At 52.5% G+C, this 14,118-nt stretch overlaps 5 protein-coding genes across 5 annotated transcripts; 3 read left to right on the forward strand and 2 right to left on the reverse strand.

Moving 5' to 3' along the window:
• Window positions 1-36: 36 nt before the first annotated feature.
• On the forward strand, window positions 37-4,021 carry QC763_113560 (uncharacterized protein; the record flags this gene model as incomplete). Its single annotated transcript, XM_062907938.1, has 2 exons — window positions 37-883; window positions 945-4,021. 2 exons carry the CDS (start codon window positions 37-39, stop codon window positions 4,007-4,009), a joined length of 3,912 nt encoding a protein of 1,303 aa, XP_062770938.1. The 3' UTR covers window positions 4,010-4,021.
• Window positions 4,022-4,251: 230 nt separating this feature from the next.
• vps26 (Vacuolar protein sorting-associated protein 26) lies at window positions 4,252-6,225 on the reverse strand. Its single transcript, XM_062907937.1, has 5 exons — window positions 5,508-6,225; window positions 4,970-5,442; window positions 4,763-4,904; window positions 4,588-4,705; window positions 4,252-4,509 (listed from the first exon to the last, which is right to left on the reverse strand). Exons 1-5 carry the CDS (start codon window positions 5,722-5,724, stop codon window positions 4,479-4,481), a joined length of 981 nt encoding a protein of 326 aa, XP_062770939.1. The 5' UTR covers window positions 5,725-6,225; the 3' UTR covers window positions 4,252-4,478.
• Window positions 6,226-6,846: 621 nt separating this feature from the next.
• Window positions 6,847-8,643, forward strand: RPL9B (60S ribosomal protein L9B). Its single transcript, XM_062907936.1, has 5 exons — window positions 6,847-7,155; window positions 7,383-7,430; window positions 7,535-7,790; window positions 7,906-8,083; window positions 8,184-8,643. Exons 1-5 carry the CDS (start codon window positions 7,110-7,112, stop codon window positions 8,232-8,234), a joined length of 579 nt encoding a protein of 192 aa, XP_062770940.1. The 5' UTR covers window positions 6,847-7,109; the 3' UTR covers window positions 8,235-8,643.
• Window positions 8,644-9,104: 461 nt separating this feature from the next.
• On the reverse strand, window positions 9,105-12,140 carry QC763_113530 (uncharacterized protein). Its single transcript, XM_062907935.1, has 3 exons — window positions 12,007-12,140; window positions 9,730-11,903; window positions 9,105-9,665 (listed from the first exon to the last, which is right to left on the reverse strand). The coding sequence occupies exons 2-3, from the start codon at window positions 10,742-10,744 to the stop codon at window positions 9,520-9,522; spliced, it is 1,161 nt and encodes a 386-aa protein (XP_062770941.1). The 5' UTR covers window positions 10,745-11,903; window positions 12,007-12,140; the 3' UTR covers window positions 9,105-9,519.
• Window positions 11,175-14,027, forward strand: VMA13 (H(+)-transporting V1 sector ATPase subunit H; the record flags this gene model as incomplete). Its single annotated transcript, XM_062907934.1, has 3 exons — window positions 11,175-12,651; window positions 12,831-13,359; window positions 13,412-14,027. The coding sequence occupies exons 1-3, from the start codon at window positions 12,282-12,284 to the stop codon at window positions 14,025-14,027; spliced, it is 1,515 nt and encodes a 504-aa protein (XP_062770942.1). The 5' UTR covers window positions 11,175-12,281.
• Between the last annotated feature and the right edge of the window lie 91 nt (window positions 14,028-14,118).

Consider the following 14,118-nt stretch of genomic DNA (forward strand, 5'->3'; position numbering starts at 1 on the left):
AGCATAAATCAAGGTTCCAGTTGGTTATTGATCGAGATGCTCCCGCCTGTTGTGTCTTATCAGCTTATCAGAAAACCCACCCTAGCTCAGCCCGGGCCATTCTGCCCAGTCTTGCTCAGAGCTTCCTTGCTTGCTTGGCAAGGCGGCCAGAATTCTGCCCTCCAAAGCTCAAGAACCGCGACCACTCTACCAGCAACGAAACGCGACAACGCCCCCGGGATCGTCGATTGGTCGTTAAAAACATCACATGGGGTCAAGATGCCCTCCAGGAAGTTTGAGATACTCTACAAAGAGGCGCGATTGAATCTAGAGCCTGCTTCGTCATCGTCTATTGTGCAGCTCCGCGTCGCACCGCAAAGCGCCTACGGACGGGCGAGCTCAAACCGAACCAGCACCGACGACGAGAAGGGCTACCGGTCAAGGAGCCTTGCGACTGCCTCCTCCATCTACCACCGAAAACACCACAAGTCTCCCAGAGCATTCCTCTGGCGTGTCCTCGAAAATGGCACCATTCTCAGCATTCGCGTCGCCGATGTTTGCAAGCAGCAACAAGTCGTCGATGCGCCATTGATTCTCAACCTTCGCTTCCCTTCTGCGATACACAGTTCATGCATCGGCTTTGCAGACCCAAAGGATACCGATTCGTTGTGCGTCTTCGTTGTCGACCAGTCGAACCAGCTGTACTCGATCACACTGCGACCTGAGCTCTTCCGCAACAAGACAACGAGTGACGGGGGGCTGGGAGATGCTTGCCGGGTATACTCGCCGCCAGGGTTTGGGTTTAAGCACCCGCATCGCCTTGCGGTTGTCAACTCTGATCAGTTTATCGTCACTATGCATGACGGCGGCATCTTGAAGTTTGACAGAAACAAGACACACGATGGTAAGGCCCTATGTCATATGCCTTGCTGGAACTATTGGTGCTAATTTTGTCATGTTTACAGTACATGCGTCGCCTTGGAAAGAAACCATTTACAATGTTGCCGGCTGGGGACAAAGTCTGCGTGGGCTTGTTCCCTTCCAGCGAAACCCGACGGTCCGATACGAAAAGATCAACATGGAGTTGACAGCGGCCGTATCGACAGCAGTGGTGACCATGGGACTCGAAAACACCGCCTTTCTGTTCACGATTTGCTTAGATCACAGAATGAGGGTGTGGGACGTGCGCACAGGTTCAATCTTATACACTGGCGATATCTTGAATGCGAATAGGGATGTGCAGGAAGGGTCGTCATGGAACATCAATCCTTCGCAGAGCAACCTAATCCGAATAGAGGAAGGCGCTCGTGGCGAGTGTCTGGTTACGACCTTTTCGCCTGTCGGTAACGGCGAGTTCAAGTTCTGGAAAGTCAAGGCCAATGATCAGGGGTCGATTCATGTTGCCGACTACTTCCCAGGCCAGCAATTGATTCCTCCGAGCCCATCCTCGATGGATGTCTGGTCAATGGCCGACTTCGCCGTCATGGGTAAAACAGAAGGGCCGGAACTCTGGGCTTTGTGGAAGAACAACACCAGCTATCGCGTGCACAGGCTGCAAATACACCCACGGAACGGCAATCGGTGCTTTGATGACGGGTGGAAGACGGTTTATATTGAAAACTCGGTACCAACAGTGGAAGCTTCGGGGCCATGGAACTCGATCGACTCCACTGAGAAATGGCTCGATCTTATCTTCTTCCCTGGGAGATTCTCCAAGGCTACGCTTGAAACTGCCCTGGCCGTTTATGAGAAGGGACTGGGTACCTACAAGGAGACATCTTCAAGAGCGGGCAAGAGTATTGTAGAGTCCATCTGTTCTGTTCTGGGGTCCACGGCGGCATTGGGAAAGTCCTCAGCCGGCGGTGCTGATTACGAGCAGTTCAGGGGTACAAGCGAAACGCAGTGGATGCGGTTTTGGCGTCTTTTGCTTGAGCTTGACAAGCAAAGGGGCGAAGCTCTTGCACTGATATATGATCCGGAGGAAGAAATGGTGTGGACTGTATGCGCAGACTTGCTTGCTGCCGTAAGGGAATGCAGCGATATGGACCGTGTTTATCACAATCTTTCGAGTCCAGAGAAGAAGGATGAGGATGTCGCTGCTCTGGTTGCTGCCGGCCTCACATTTGTGGAAGGTCTTAACGACAGTACATCCCAACTAAGCCACGCTGCCCTTCGAGCCGAGTTGTTCCAAGAGTCTTCGCTGCCGGACAGTGAAAGGATGCAGCTGTTCCTAGATCGGGCAGGGTTTTGGTCATCGGTCGGGGATGACGATATCGCCCAAGTCACCGACATTCTTGGTCAGAACTACCGGACAGTAACCTCTCGTCTGTATGAGGATCTGTTTGATTTGATCACAGCCACGAGCGACGCCAACTCACAGGAGCTTAGAGAGCAATTCACTGGGTTTGGGCGGAAGGTCATTGTCCGCTCTGTTCAAGATACAGTCGAGCTTCACCGGAGAATTCTCTTCAGTCAGCTGGTACTTCTCGTTCACATGGAGTTTGATATCGAAAATGAAGAGCAAAGCCCACTTCACTCGCGGTTCGACGTGGGTTCCATCTACCGGCGATTAATCGGGGCTCTCCGAAGACTGGAGCATCTGAGGTGGATGGTCAAGACAGAGCTGAACATTCCAGCCAGAGTTGCGGTGGTGTCTGGTGTTTCTTCTCCTCAGTTAGCCAAGCGTGGACAGGAGGAGACACACACTGTGACAGCCCTGGAGGGGCTTACAGGTCACCTCTATGGGTTGCCAGAAGATAGCAATGAGCCACTAATTTCCGCCATCACGGACCTGGTATTGGACCTCTGCGCCCCTGGCAGCACGACCATCCTCCAGACGTGCCTTCTCCAATGCGGCCTGCTCAAACATGACCGACCAGATCTTGCACTCGAGCTCAAGCCGTTCGCCGACCAGGATCCCTTTTCCATTTATATCCAAGGTCGTGTCTTCCTTGCACACAAGGATTACGACACCGCTGCCTACTACTTCAGAAGAGCAGCCATTGGCCTCAGCATCACCATGAAGCACATGGATCGCCACAGCTCCGGCCTGCTCGACGATACAGAATGGAACCTACTTAACACTGGGCTCCCCAATTACTACAGCCATATCGTCTCTCTCTTCGAACGCCAAAAGGCTTACTCGTACGTCGTGGAGTTTTCCCGCCTGGCTCTTCAATTCGTGCAAACCGGTGCGCAGGACACAGCAAGCATTAAGACTGAAATGCTGAGCCGTCTGTTCACCGCCTCCACGGCCATCTCCCACTTTGAGGAAGCCCACTCTGCTCTCCTCCAAATGCAGGACGAAGCCCTGCAGAGATCCTACCTCCGCAAGCTCGTCGAGAAGATGTGCGAGACGGGCCAAAACAAGCAACTCATCAGCCTCCCCTTTTCCGGTCTGCAGCCCAAGGTGGATGACATCCTCCTCGAGAAGTGCAAAGCCACCCGCGACGTCCTCAGCGGGGTACCCTACCACCAGATCCTCTACGCCTGGAGAATCAGCCACAACGATTACCGCGGTGGCGCCGCCATCCTGCTCGACAGGCTCCAAAAGCTCCGCCAGGCAGGCGAGGGCGACAAGATCAACAGCGTCAACGGCGACGCGCTGGACACGCAGGTCACGAGGCAGTATCTTCTTTTGATCAACGCGTTGAACTGCGTGCCGCCCGAGGAAGCTTACATTCTGGAGGATGTCTCTTCCGAGGAGAAATCAACCCCCGCCGCTCCTAGAATTAACAACGGCGGCGGTGGTGGTGATGACCTCGACGCGCAGCTGGAGGATCTCTCCAAGAAGCTCGATGTCGAGAACGGTGTGAATGGGGAGGAGGAGGAGGACGCGGCGCTGGTTGCAAAGATGAAGTCGTTCTTGTTGAGGCCGGCGGAGGGGCAGGCGCCGAGGCAGCTGCTGACGCTGGCGGACATTAGGAAGAACTACCAGCTCGAGCTGGACAGGATTGTGGCGATTCAGAATAATCAGTTTGGTATCATGGGGGAGGGTGACGAAGACGTGGACATGATGGATATTGCTTAGAACAGACAACAGCAAAAACGTAGAATTTGTAGATGGAAGGGGGGAGGGGGAGTAGGCCAAGCAAAGGGAAGATGGATGGGTACCAAGGGAGGCGGCGGCGACTGGGTGTTGGTGTTTTTTGCTGGGTCTTGTAATGAATGCTTTTTCCGATTTTGTAATAGGGGATTTTGTTTCTTTTATTTTAAAGCTTTTCGAGGAGAATCAAAAATTGGGAGATGCCTTTTTTGTTGCCATTGTCAAAAGGCTATCCCCATTTTGCGCTTCTGCTTGTGTACACTCGGTGACCATAAGCGAACAACTACTCGGGAGGAAATCCTTGGCTGACATTGAAGACAAGACAACACCATTATTTTAAACCCAAAAAAACGCCCTGCCCAATGCTGGAGAAAATTATCAAACATAAGCTTTGTACAGCCAAATTCGCTAAAAGAAACAAGAATCTCCTCGCTGTCAAAAAAAAAGCCCTCTGTCAATCCGAACTGGCCCCTTCCTTCCTTTTCCTGAACCCACAAAGCTGTCAGCAAAGGATGCCTCTCATCACCGCCATGGCCACTGCCGCCAAGTCCTGACCAACTTACGCCGGCACAGTGGTAATTCTATCCTCTGTTGGGGCTGGTAGGCCATCTGGCCCGTTGGTGAGTTCCGGGGCTTGACGATACAGGATGATCTCCGATTGCTTGAAATATCTCCTCGCGTCTACCAAGTTGTTAGAAGACCAGTCACATTGTGAGTCGTAACGAGAAAGCTGCTTACCTTCGTCAATAAGGACGAGACTGAGGTAGTATCTCGTGGAGAACTTCTTGTTGACATCTCTGAACGTTGGTGTTAGGTCAAACCCGCCCAGGAACAGCCTGATAGGTATCGTTTCTCCTCTTGATGGCGACCCGTCCATGATCTAAGGCTATTAGCTGTCAAAGTCCTATTTTACAAAGGTGAGTAAGGAGTATGCAAATAGCCTACCTCGAACCGAACCAGCGTCTCACTCTCGTTATATTGGTTAGGCGCCGCTCCCGTCGTCTCTCGGCGGATGATGCTCAACTCCATGTGTTTAATCTTTAGGCGCACAAGCAAGAAGTAGATGCGCCCCACAATCACATCCTTGAGGTGGTACTTGCTCTTGCTGTACTCAAACTCGATGTGCAGGCAGTCCTCGATACCAACGTCCATCTTGATGCTGCTGTTCATCTCGGGGGGGATGCGATAGCTGTAGACCCAAATGTCCTTTTCGCGAATGACGTCGGCCATGCGACGGGATACCGTGACGCGGACAAAGTAGCGCAGCTTGACGTTGATGCCGTTGTAAGACTCGTACTGCTTCTCGACATTCTTGAAGTTGAAGTCGAAGGTCTGTGGGTGTTGGAGTTCGCCTGGGGCGGCGAGTTCTTGGACGAGGGAGAGGAATTCGTAGTGGTTGCCACGGTCGAAGAACATCTCTATTTGTCGCAATGGGGTTAGAGTTTTGGATTTGGAGGGAATTGGAGGACATGGGGGCGCATACCGATTGTGCCTATGAACTGGACCTTGATGCCTGTGTGCTCTAGCCGCTTGCCATCTTTTGGCCGTATTGTGATGGCGCCTTTGACGGATTCGCCGTCGTTGTACAAGGGTGCCTTCTCCCGTCGGTTCTTATCAAGCTTGACATCGACCATTGACCTCTCGTCGGCATCTTCTAGCACTATGTCGATATCGACGGGAGTTGCAAAGAAGTACGACATGATGGGCTTGTATTCGTTCCTCTAAAGCTGCTGCCCTATTGTTTGTCTCTGTTGTATGATATGATGCGTCGTCGTGGACTCGGATGTATATGGAGCTGGACTGCTGGGATGGCTGGACACTGATGGCGGCGGCTCAATTGTTGAGGAAGAAGGAACTGCAGAGCCCGGGGTTTTTGATACGTTGTTATGTGTTATTTGCACAGGGAGTTACAAGGCTGAGAGACCGCAAGTTCGAATAAATTGTAGCTTGAACTGTGTTGCGCCGTTGTTGTTCCTGTGATGTCTGGAGTTGCGAGCTGTCGGTGCGGGCAGGAAGCACTGCGCGCGGTACGGGAGAGTTCCAGATAGTGGGTGGGACTCTAGGCTTCGTCGGCCAATGACGTCCATCGACTGCGAGCTTGGCTTTGCCGTCCTCCTGGCAAATTGATATCGGTACTCTACTTAAACATGTGTCCAAGATCAAAAAACGACAAGTTAAATAACCGGTATTAAGTATATAAGGGTCTCATTTGATGTTCAATGGATAAGTGCTTCGGTGAACTGAATAAAGCATTGTGTGATGAAAGTTGGAATTTCATCAGCCCTTCTTACACCTCGTCGACTACATGTGCATTGGGGATTGCAAACCCATCAAAATAGTCTAGTGAAGTAGCTTGAGAGACTGAGACTTGCAACTAGACACATTGAGAGTCCCCAAGTCTTTTAAGTACATAAAATTCCTACCGCATCAAAACTCTAGGGTGGGCAAAGAGATGATTGATGGCCTTCTTGATCAGTGTGAAGTGAGACACCTTCGACATATCCATGTATAACGCAGCTCAAGGCTCGGGTCCCCATTTGAAATAAAGAGCTGAATCAGTATACAGAGCTGAGAACAAGCACCTGCGAAGTCCTAACATAGGACAACAAGTGGTATCTCTTTTCAGGCCAATATTCGTGGCAGATGTGATGTCAACCAACCAAGGAGTTGCTCAGAATCAACTTCATGTAAAGAATGTGGCCAAAAGTAACCTGTACGGAACTGGGTTGAAATGTAGCGCGTTTTATTTCCCTCTTTTGCTTCGAAACGTCTTTTGCAATCCACCCAGGCTCAACGTTGATGTTTTGCTTGTGGTGAGGGGTGAAATTCACTTGCGGCAGGCGACAGAAGAAGACGCACAGGCCAGAATGTACCCCACATTGCTCCGGCCTCCCCACTTTGGACCAATTGCAGGAGCGCTTGGACCTCTGCCCTAACAGAAGCTGGAGGCTCAACCGGCGCACAACTTGAATTATTCCGGGTCCCAAAATCGTGTGTGGTTTTTTTCGGGCTTGCAACTGACCTCCGTCCACCTTGACGACGAGAAATCAACTTGCCTCCTCACTAATCCAACAGCACCGCAGCCATGCGTTACATCCACAGTGAGGAGACCATCGAGGTCCCGGAGAACGGTACGTGTGCAGTGCTGTTGAAATGAATCCATTGCGTCCCGCCCGATCAAAAGAAGGAGGAACTTTGGGCGCCATCATATCGAGTTACCAGCGACGACGACGATGACGAGACCCGACCGGTTTTTGTAGTTAGCGATTATTGGGACGATTCGATCGATATCGGGCGGGATTGCTTGGGATTTTGTCAATGGAAGCAAGGACAATTGCTGACGGATTTTGCGATACAGTCAAGATCTCCATCAAGTCGAGACTTGTAACGGTTGAGGGCCCCCGTGGTAAGCAGAAACTCACAATCCTCACCTTGGAGCCGGGAATAGCTCGGACAATGTGGCTGTCCCGTTCTGGCGAGAAACAGTAACCTAACAACGCTCTCCAACAGGCAAGCTCACCAAGGACCTGAGCCACATTGCCGTCAACTTCTCCGTCATCAAGAAGGGCGTTATTGGCCTCGAGATCCACCATGGCAACCGCAAGAACGTTGCCGCTCTCCGCACCGTCCGCACCCTTATCAACAACTTGATCATCGGTGTCACCAAGGGCTTCAAGTACAAGATGCGTTACGTCTATGCCCATTTCCCCATCAACGTCAACCTTGACGTCAACAAGGAGACTGGCAACCACGTCGTCGAGATTCGGTATGTTACGAACGAATGTGCAGCCCCAGGGTGGCAGAGTGTGGGAGATGTGACGAACACTTGGAACTTGGCAACATGGGAGAAGAATTTGGGCTGACGAGCGGGTGTGTTACAGCAACTTCGTCGGTGAGAAGCTCGTCCGCACTGTCGTGATGCAGCCCGGTGTTGAGGTTGAGGCCTCCAAGGCTCAGAAGGATGAGCTCATCCTCCAGGGTAACTCCCTCGAGGCTGTTTCCCAGAGCGCCGCCGATATCCAGCAGATCTGCAGAGTGCGGAACAAGGATATCCGTAAGGTGTGTGAAGGCCCCAGCTACGGTGGACCAACAGCCACTTTGCTACAGTGCTACAGTGCTACGAGGAAGATAAGGTTTATGGTGCTAACACTGCTTCTAGTTCTTGGACGGTATCTACGTTTCCGAGAAGGGCAACGTTGAGGAGGAGTAAAGAAAATGACCACGGGTTTCTTTGTGCTTTATGGGGTTACACCGGAATGGCAAGGGGTCATGGGCATTTGCATATTTCTTGTAGCGTAAAAAACGCTGCTGGCAAAATGGGCAACCTCCTTCTCAACCAAACGGGTTTGCGGTGTGCATACCAATATCACGTCTTCGAGGTCACGCCTGTTTTTTCTCGAGCTAATGATGACGATTTGCTCTCGCCTGTATTTGGGCGATGATGATACCCAGAGCAGACTGGTGATTCAGTTATCACGGGCGGAGCCAAGGTGTTTCTCGTGGGAAAAGCATGTGTCAATTACTCCCGGACGGAAAATGAATTTGGAAGTAACAAGCAAGTCAAACTACTGCGTGTTTCTAACCTCTGATATTTGATATATGAGCATGGTGACTTTATGGGACCCCCTTTTGTCCTTGATATCGCGTCTAGACAATTCCAGCTTGAAGCAATAGCAGGTCCAGAGAGCATTACATGGACTCTGGGGGCATCAGCAAGATTACATGGATTGATTGATTCCATGAGAGGCGCCAGCTACCATCCAGGTCTTTGGTTTGGCAGGGTTGCTTTCGTCAACTTAGATCACCACGCTCCACCGTTGCCAAAAGCCTAGCTTATCCCCGCGCTTGGTAGCGTTATGTTGTATATATAGTTCGGACTCTTCGGGTGGAGAGACGATGCGGCCAGGGACGAAGTTATTCGGATGGTTTGCTATATTAAAAAAAAATACCATTCAAAGAAACAGTACCACCGTAAGACCAGTTACATTTATCTCTCGTTTACATTCACTCAACACATTCAGCAGGCTCGTTATACAGATATCAGAATTCACATCATCTCATTTTCATTTCTTCAGTTCCTCTACATAACTTCATACCACATCTCCATTCCCTGAGCAAAGCCCCCCTCCCTTTCCCTCTCGCATGGCTTGCTTGCTTCTCGACAACGCCCAAAACGCCAGTGCTGAATATAAGCCACCCATCATCCCATCCCATACCAAAAAAGGGGCAGGTTTCAAAAATCACACACAAATACAACCAAAACTCTATATCCCCAGCGTAGAACAAACAAAATTGCAAGAGTAAAACACAGGTGCAGAAGGGGCAAAAGGGGCGATGTGTGTGTGTGTGCAAGGGGCTTAATATGTACAAGTCGACTTCGTGTTGCTCGTCGGAAAGAAAAAAAGATCCATTAGGGTTGTGTTTATTTTTCTCCCTTGAATCTCTGAAAAGATGGCAAGGGTAAAAATCGGAGGTAATGAGAATAAGCTCAATCATCACCGCGGGGGAGACCTCCTTGGTGATCTGGCCGACCTCGCCGACGGGGCACGGGATACACGTGTCGTGGTCGTCCTCGTTACCCTGCTCCCTTGCCTGCTATGGCGGTGGGATCGGCGGGTTCGTCTGTCGCTGCTGAGGGAGCCTAGTTGGGGTTGTTAGTGATTCATTTGCAAATGGTGTGGAAGGGGGTCAGGGAGAAAACGTACTAGGACTATCGTTTGTGTAAACATCAGAGTAGTAGCTGCTGCTGATATCACTCCTGCTGTTGACCGGGGCTCTCTTCTTCTTATCCTTCTTCAATCCGAGCAGCAACGCAAGAGTGCCAAGCGCGGCTCCCATCCCCAACAGGCCGGCGCCGCTCTTCTTATCCTTTCGCGATGATACTGTGCTAGGTCGGCCGCCATACCACGAACCGTGGTTGGTGCGCCCGGCGTGCGAGGATCCGCGGCGGGTGTAGCGCTCTTCCTCGATTATGGTCTCCTTTGTTCTCTTGTCCTTCTTGCCGAACCCAAGAATGGCCATGACACCGTGCCAAAGACCCCTGACGACGCAGCAAGCGCAGATGGCGAGGAGAAGGGCGACACCGGCGATGGAGCCAATGACGATACCGGCGATGGCACCGGGGCTCAAGCCACCAGCTGTACCGCCCTCCACTGGTTCCGCGTCATCCCCCGTCTGAATAGCTCCACCAGCCGAGTTCGTCGTTGTCGCGGTGCCGCTAGTAACGCGAAATGGCGCGCTGAACTGGGTGGTGACGGTTTGCACGGCAGTGTTGGTGTTTGTCACGATAACCACGCCTCCGGGGCCAGCACCGGGGTTGGCCATACACTGCCCGGCGTGTTGGCAGTATTGCCAAGAGTCGCAGCAGATCGAACCGCAGGCAATCCACCCGCTGCCGGCCTCGGGAATGCAGTCGGCGCCGCTGACACCGGTCGCAGCTGGAATGACGGATTGCCATGTTTTGGTATAAGTCTTGGTCTCAGTCCAGGTTGTCGTGTACCAGGCCACTCCACCGCCTGCTCCCGCAGCCGGTGTGCAGGCTGCTATCCCGTTGTTGGTGACGCATGCTGAGTTGGTGTCGCAGCAGTACTGGTTTTGGTAACCGCATGGTACTGGGCAGCCGTCGCGCTGAACGAGATAGCCATAACCAGCGGCGTATAAACCGTTGTTGAAGGGGATCGCAGCGGCCGGGCCGGCTAGGAAAAGCCAGAGCCGCAACATTTTGGGGAGCGAGCTGAGAGACTGTCTCGGGAAGTTGGTCGCTTGATGTGTGTTCCGGTGATGATGACCGCAAAAGTGATTGAAAGCCCGCCGGAGCGGTGAGATGGCGCCGATAGCTTGTGAGGCCGGGAAAAATTCTCAATGTTGACGCGATCCTGCTCGGCGCAATCCAATGAATGACAATTTGCCAAATCGTAAAGTCGTGGATGTCGTGTAAAACAGCTTCTCGCTCGTGATCCTCCTGTCCGTTTGGGGGTCTGAGTTCGGCGACGAGATGCGTGTAAGTCGACTCTTGGTGACAGACCCGCTCAAGATAGCTTGCGATAACACCTTGAATGGAGCTTCAAAGCAGCTCTCTTGTCAATGGTGTGGTGAGACAGTGCAAGATGCAAAAGAAGGAAAAATCCCAGGGGAAAAGAATGCCTAGAACTTGGGGAAACGGACTGGGAGGAAAACCGGGCGGGGAATGCAGTTTGGCGGGATTTATTGCAAAAGTCGCGAATTGGAAATGGCTGGGTGAGGTGACAGTGGTCGGGCTCAGTGTGGGTTGTGTTCCCAACCTCCCCACGAACCGAAGCTGTCACGACCAATCCACCCACTGTCACCCAGCCTCTCGGTTTTCACGCCCACCTCTCGTCATCTTTCTCTCCCCTTGCACCCTTGGTTGGACCTGACCCATCGTTTTGTAACGGATCCTTCTTCCTCTTCCCCTCCTTTCTGCATCGTGTTCAGGGTCCTGCTTCTTTTACGCAAGCGTTTTCTCGGCCGATCTAGATCTTTGACCTACAACAGCGCCTCGGTCCTGTAGGTCCGGCTCGGGTATTGCATGGACGGGGGAATATGCGTGAGTGAGCTGGCAGCCCGCAGGAGGTGCCTGTGTACCTGTCCAGCGGTCAAACAGCCCCAATCCATGTCCGACAGACAGGAGCTGGTTTGGCTTGTTGCCCTGCTTTTTTAGAGCTCCCCCTTCCGTGCCCCTTTTGATGGTGACGTCCACTGTTTACCACTCAGGCCCCGCCATCTTGGCTCACTGGACGATTATCACTTATCGCATGATCCTTGCAACATCCCGTTGCGCGCGCATGTGCAAGACCCCGTCCCCATCAGCCAGAGGCCTTGGCCATGGCAGTGAAGAGGAGACACCAACATATTCGATTTACTAGACACGTGATGTATGAGTGAGTGACGCCGTATTATATATATATATATCTGCGGTATATCAACGACTTGGAAATCCCACTTATAAGAGAACTGTTATATACCTGTCAGGTTGGCCAAGCTGAGAACAGGATTTGGATATCCTGGATTCGCACGGAGTAGATAGACAATTTTAATAAAGGTTGGCGCCAGTTTGCTTCTCGTAAAGATAGTAGCAATTGAAAGGCCTGCTGCCTTGACAGGATCGAGTGTTGGGCGTTGGTTCGGTTGACGGCGCGGACAGCTGCAAGAGAGACGTCCACGCCTCACCCAGCGACGCCAAGCCCACTGGCGCAGTTACGTAACTTGGGTTGGCCCGCTCCCAGCTGCTGAGAGCTTCATGCCAACCTCGAAGTCCAAGCTCCCACATCGACATTCCCGACTTCACCATTTGATACCCACGGTTGCCTGCACCATGTCGCTCGATCCACCGACGTATCTGGCCTCGCTGCAAAGTAACATCCGTCAGCGACCGATTCCCTGGGATGGCGCCGTGCGCGCAGGAACCCTGACCGAGGAGCAGCTCGCTCGCATCCGCTCCGTCGATAAGGTCAAGAAAGACGTGCGCAAACATACCATCGAGTCCGATCTGGAGGGATATAGCGCCCTGTTCGTGGGAGGATCAGGGAAGAAGAGTGTGTTGGAATTGGCCGCCAAGCGCCAGGATGTGGTCCAGTATATCCTCGTCCTCCTGAACGACCTCCTCACAAGTATGTCGTCCTTTCCCACGCCGAGCCATCACAGCTTCCCATGTGAAATCTGATGGCCCCTTCTTTCCGTGGCAGAAAGCAACTCCTCCAGGACGATGCCCGACATGGATTCTGTCATCTTTCAGAACTGTACCCTGTATTGCAAAGTGCTCTAGCTAACCTAGAATCCATCTTGCTAGCCGTCCCCGCGCTCTCCAAAGCACTTGCTAAGACTGGCGATCCCTACCAACATTTCAATCCTCTTCTCGGCCACAGAACTGTAACAGACGATCCGATCCCGCTTCTGACCTCGACTGTGCTTGTCAGTCTCATGGCTGGTTCCAGAGACGAGTCCCAGGCCGCCTCCAAGGCCCTCCCCCTCATCTACAGTTATCTCTCGTCCCTCACAACGAATTCCGACGCAGGTCTTCAGGATATTGGTGTGCAAGAGTACTCATCACTTTTGTATGGTCGTGTTCCCAGGGCGCAGTTTTGGGAGCAGCGGAGCGAGACTGTGGCCCCCCTGGTGAAGATTCTACGAGCGGCAGCGGGTATTGGCAGCGGTGGTGACGCCACGGCCAGCCTGTGGAGTGGGACAACGAATCCCTCTAGAAGCGGCTTTGAGGGCTCTCTCAGTGGAGGGGTCGGTCTTCAGTTGCTTTACCATGTGCTGTTAGTCATCTGGCAGCTCAGCTTTGAGGCTGCCGATATTGGCGATGATCTCAACAAGTAAGGCGATGCCTGTCTGTCACATGTTGTTCGGTAGTGCTAACTGACCCAGGGAATACGACTTCATCGCTCTTTACACCCAGCTTCTCCGACTCTCCCCCAAGGAGAAGACCACCCGTCTACTCCTCTCCACCCTCCTCAACATCCTCACCGCTAATCAAAACACGCTGCTTGCCATCGCAGTGCTTGCCCGCCTCCCAACCCTTTTGGAGACCCTCAAAACGAGACAGTTCAACGACCCCGATCTGAGAGAAGATCTGGACCGGCTCCGCGAGCTGCTCGAGGAGTACACCAAAACCAAGACCACCTTTGACGAGTATGTAGGCGAAGTCAACTCTGGCCGTCTGCACTGGTCCCCACCCCACCGCAACACAGTTTTCTGGGCCGAGAACGCCCGCAAGATTTTAGACTACGAGAACGGCGCGCTTATCCGCAAGCTGGTGGATATTATGAAGCAGCCATGGGAGGACGACAAGTCGGTGCTGGCGATTGCGTGCAATGATGTTGGGTGTTTGGTGCGTGAGGTGCCCGAGAAGAGGGGCCAGCTGGAGAAACTTGGTTTAAAGACGAGGGTGATGGAGCTGATGGGGGAGGCGGACGAGAATGTACGGTGGGAAAGTTTGCGTGCCTTGGGTGGTTGGTTGCAGTACAGCTTTGATACGAAATAGGGGGAGGTTGAATTGTGGTGTATGTTGAGTTGAGGGCGAGCATTGGGCAACGGGCAAGGGTTTTCTTAGACGGGCTTTTTTATAGCTTCAT

This window comes from Podospora pseudopauciseta, chromosome 1 (assembly GCF_035222475.1).
Source record: "Podospora pseudopauciseta strain CBS 411.78 chromosome 1, whole genome shotgun sequence".
Lineage (NCBI taxonomy): Eukaryota > Fungi > Ascomycota > Sordariomycetes > Sordariales > Podosporaceae > Podospora > Podospora pseudopauciseta.

Bases quoted from the DNA above. Each gene is read 5' to 3' on its own strand.
- vps26 (XM_062907937.1), bottom strand. From the start codon at position 5,724: ATGTCGTACTTCTTTGCAACTCCCGTCGATATCGACATAGTGCTAGAA. The intron at 5,443-5,507 runs GTATGCGCCCCC...TGCGACAAATAG, and splicing joins CCAGTTCATAGGCACAATCG to AGATGTTCTTCGACCGTGGC. The intron at 4,706-4,762 runs GTAAGCAGCTTT...ACAACTTGGTAG, and splicing joins TCTCGTCCTTATTGACGAAG to ACGCGAGGAGATATTTCAAG.
- RPL9B (XM_062907936.1), top strand. From the start codon at position 7,110: ATGCGTTACATCCACAGTGAGGAGACCATCGAGGTCCCGGAGAACG. The intron at 7,431-7,534 runs GTAAGCAGAAAC...GCTCTCCAACAG, and splicing joins AACGGTTGAGGGCCCCCGTG to GCAAGCTCACCAAGGACCTG. The intron at 7,791-7,905 runs GTATGTTACGAA...GGTGTGTTACAG, and splicing joins AACCACGTCGTCGAGATTCG to CAACTTCGTCGGTGAGAAGC.
- QC763_113530 (XM_062907935.1), bottom strand. From the start codon at position 10,744: ATGTTGCGGCTCTGGCTTTTCCTAGCCGGCCCGGCCGCTGCGATCCCC. The intron at 9,666-9,729 runs GTACGTTTTCTC...AACCCCAACTAG, and splicing joins TTACACAAACGATAGTCCTA to GCTCCCTCAGCAGCGACAGA.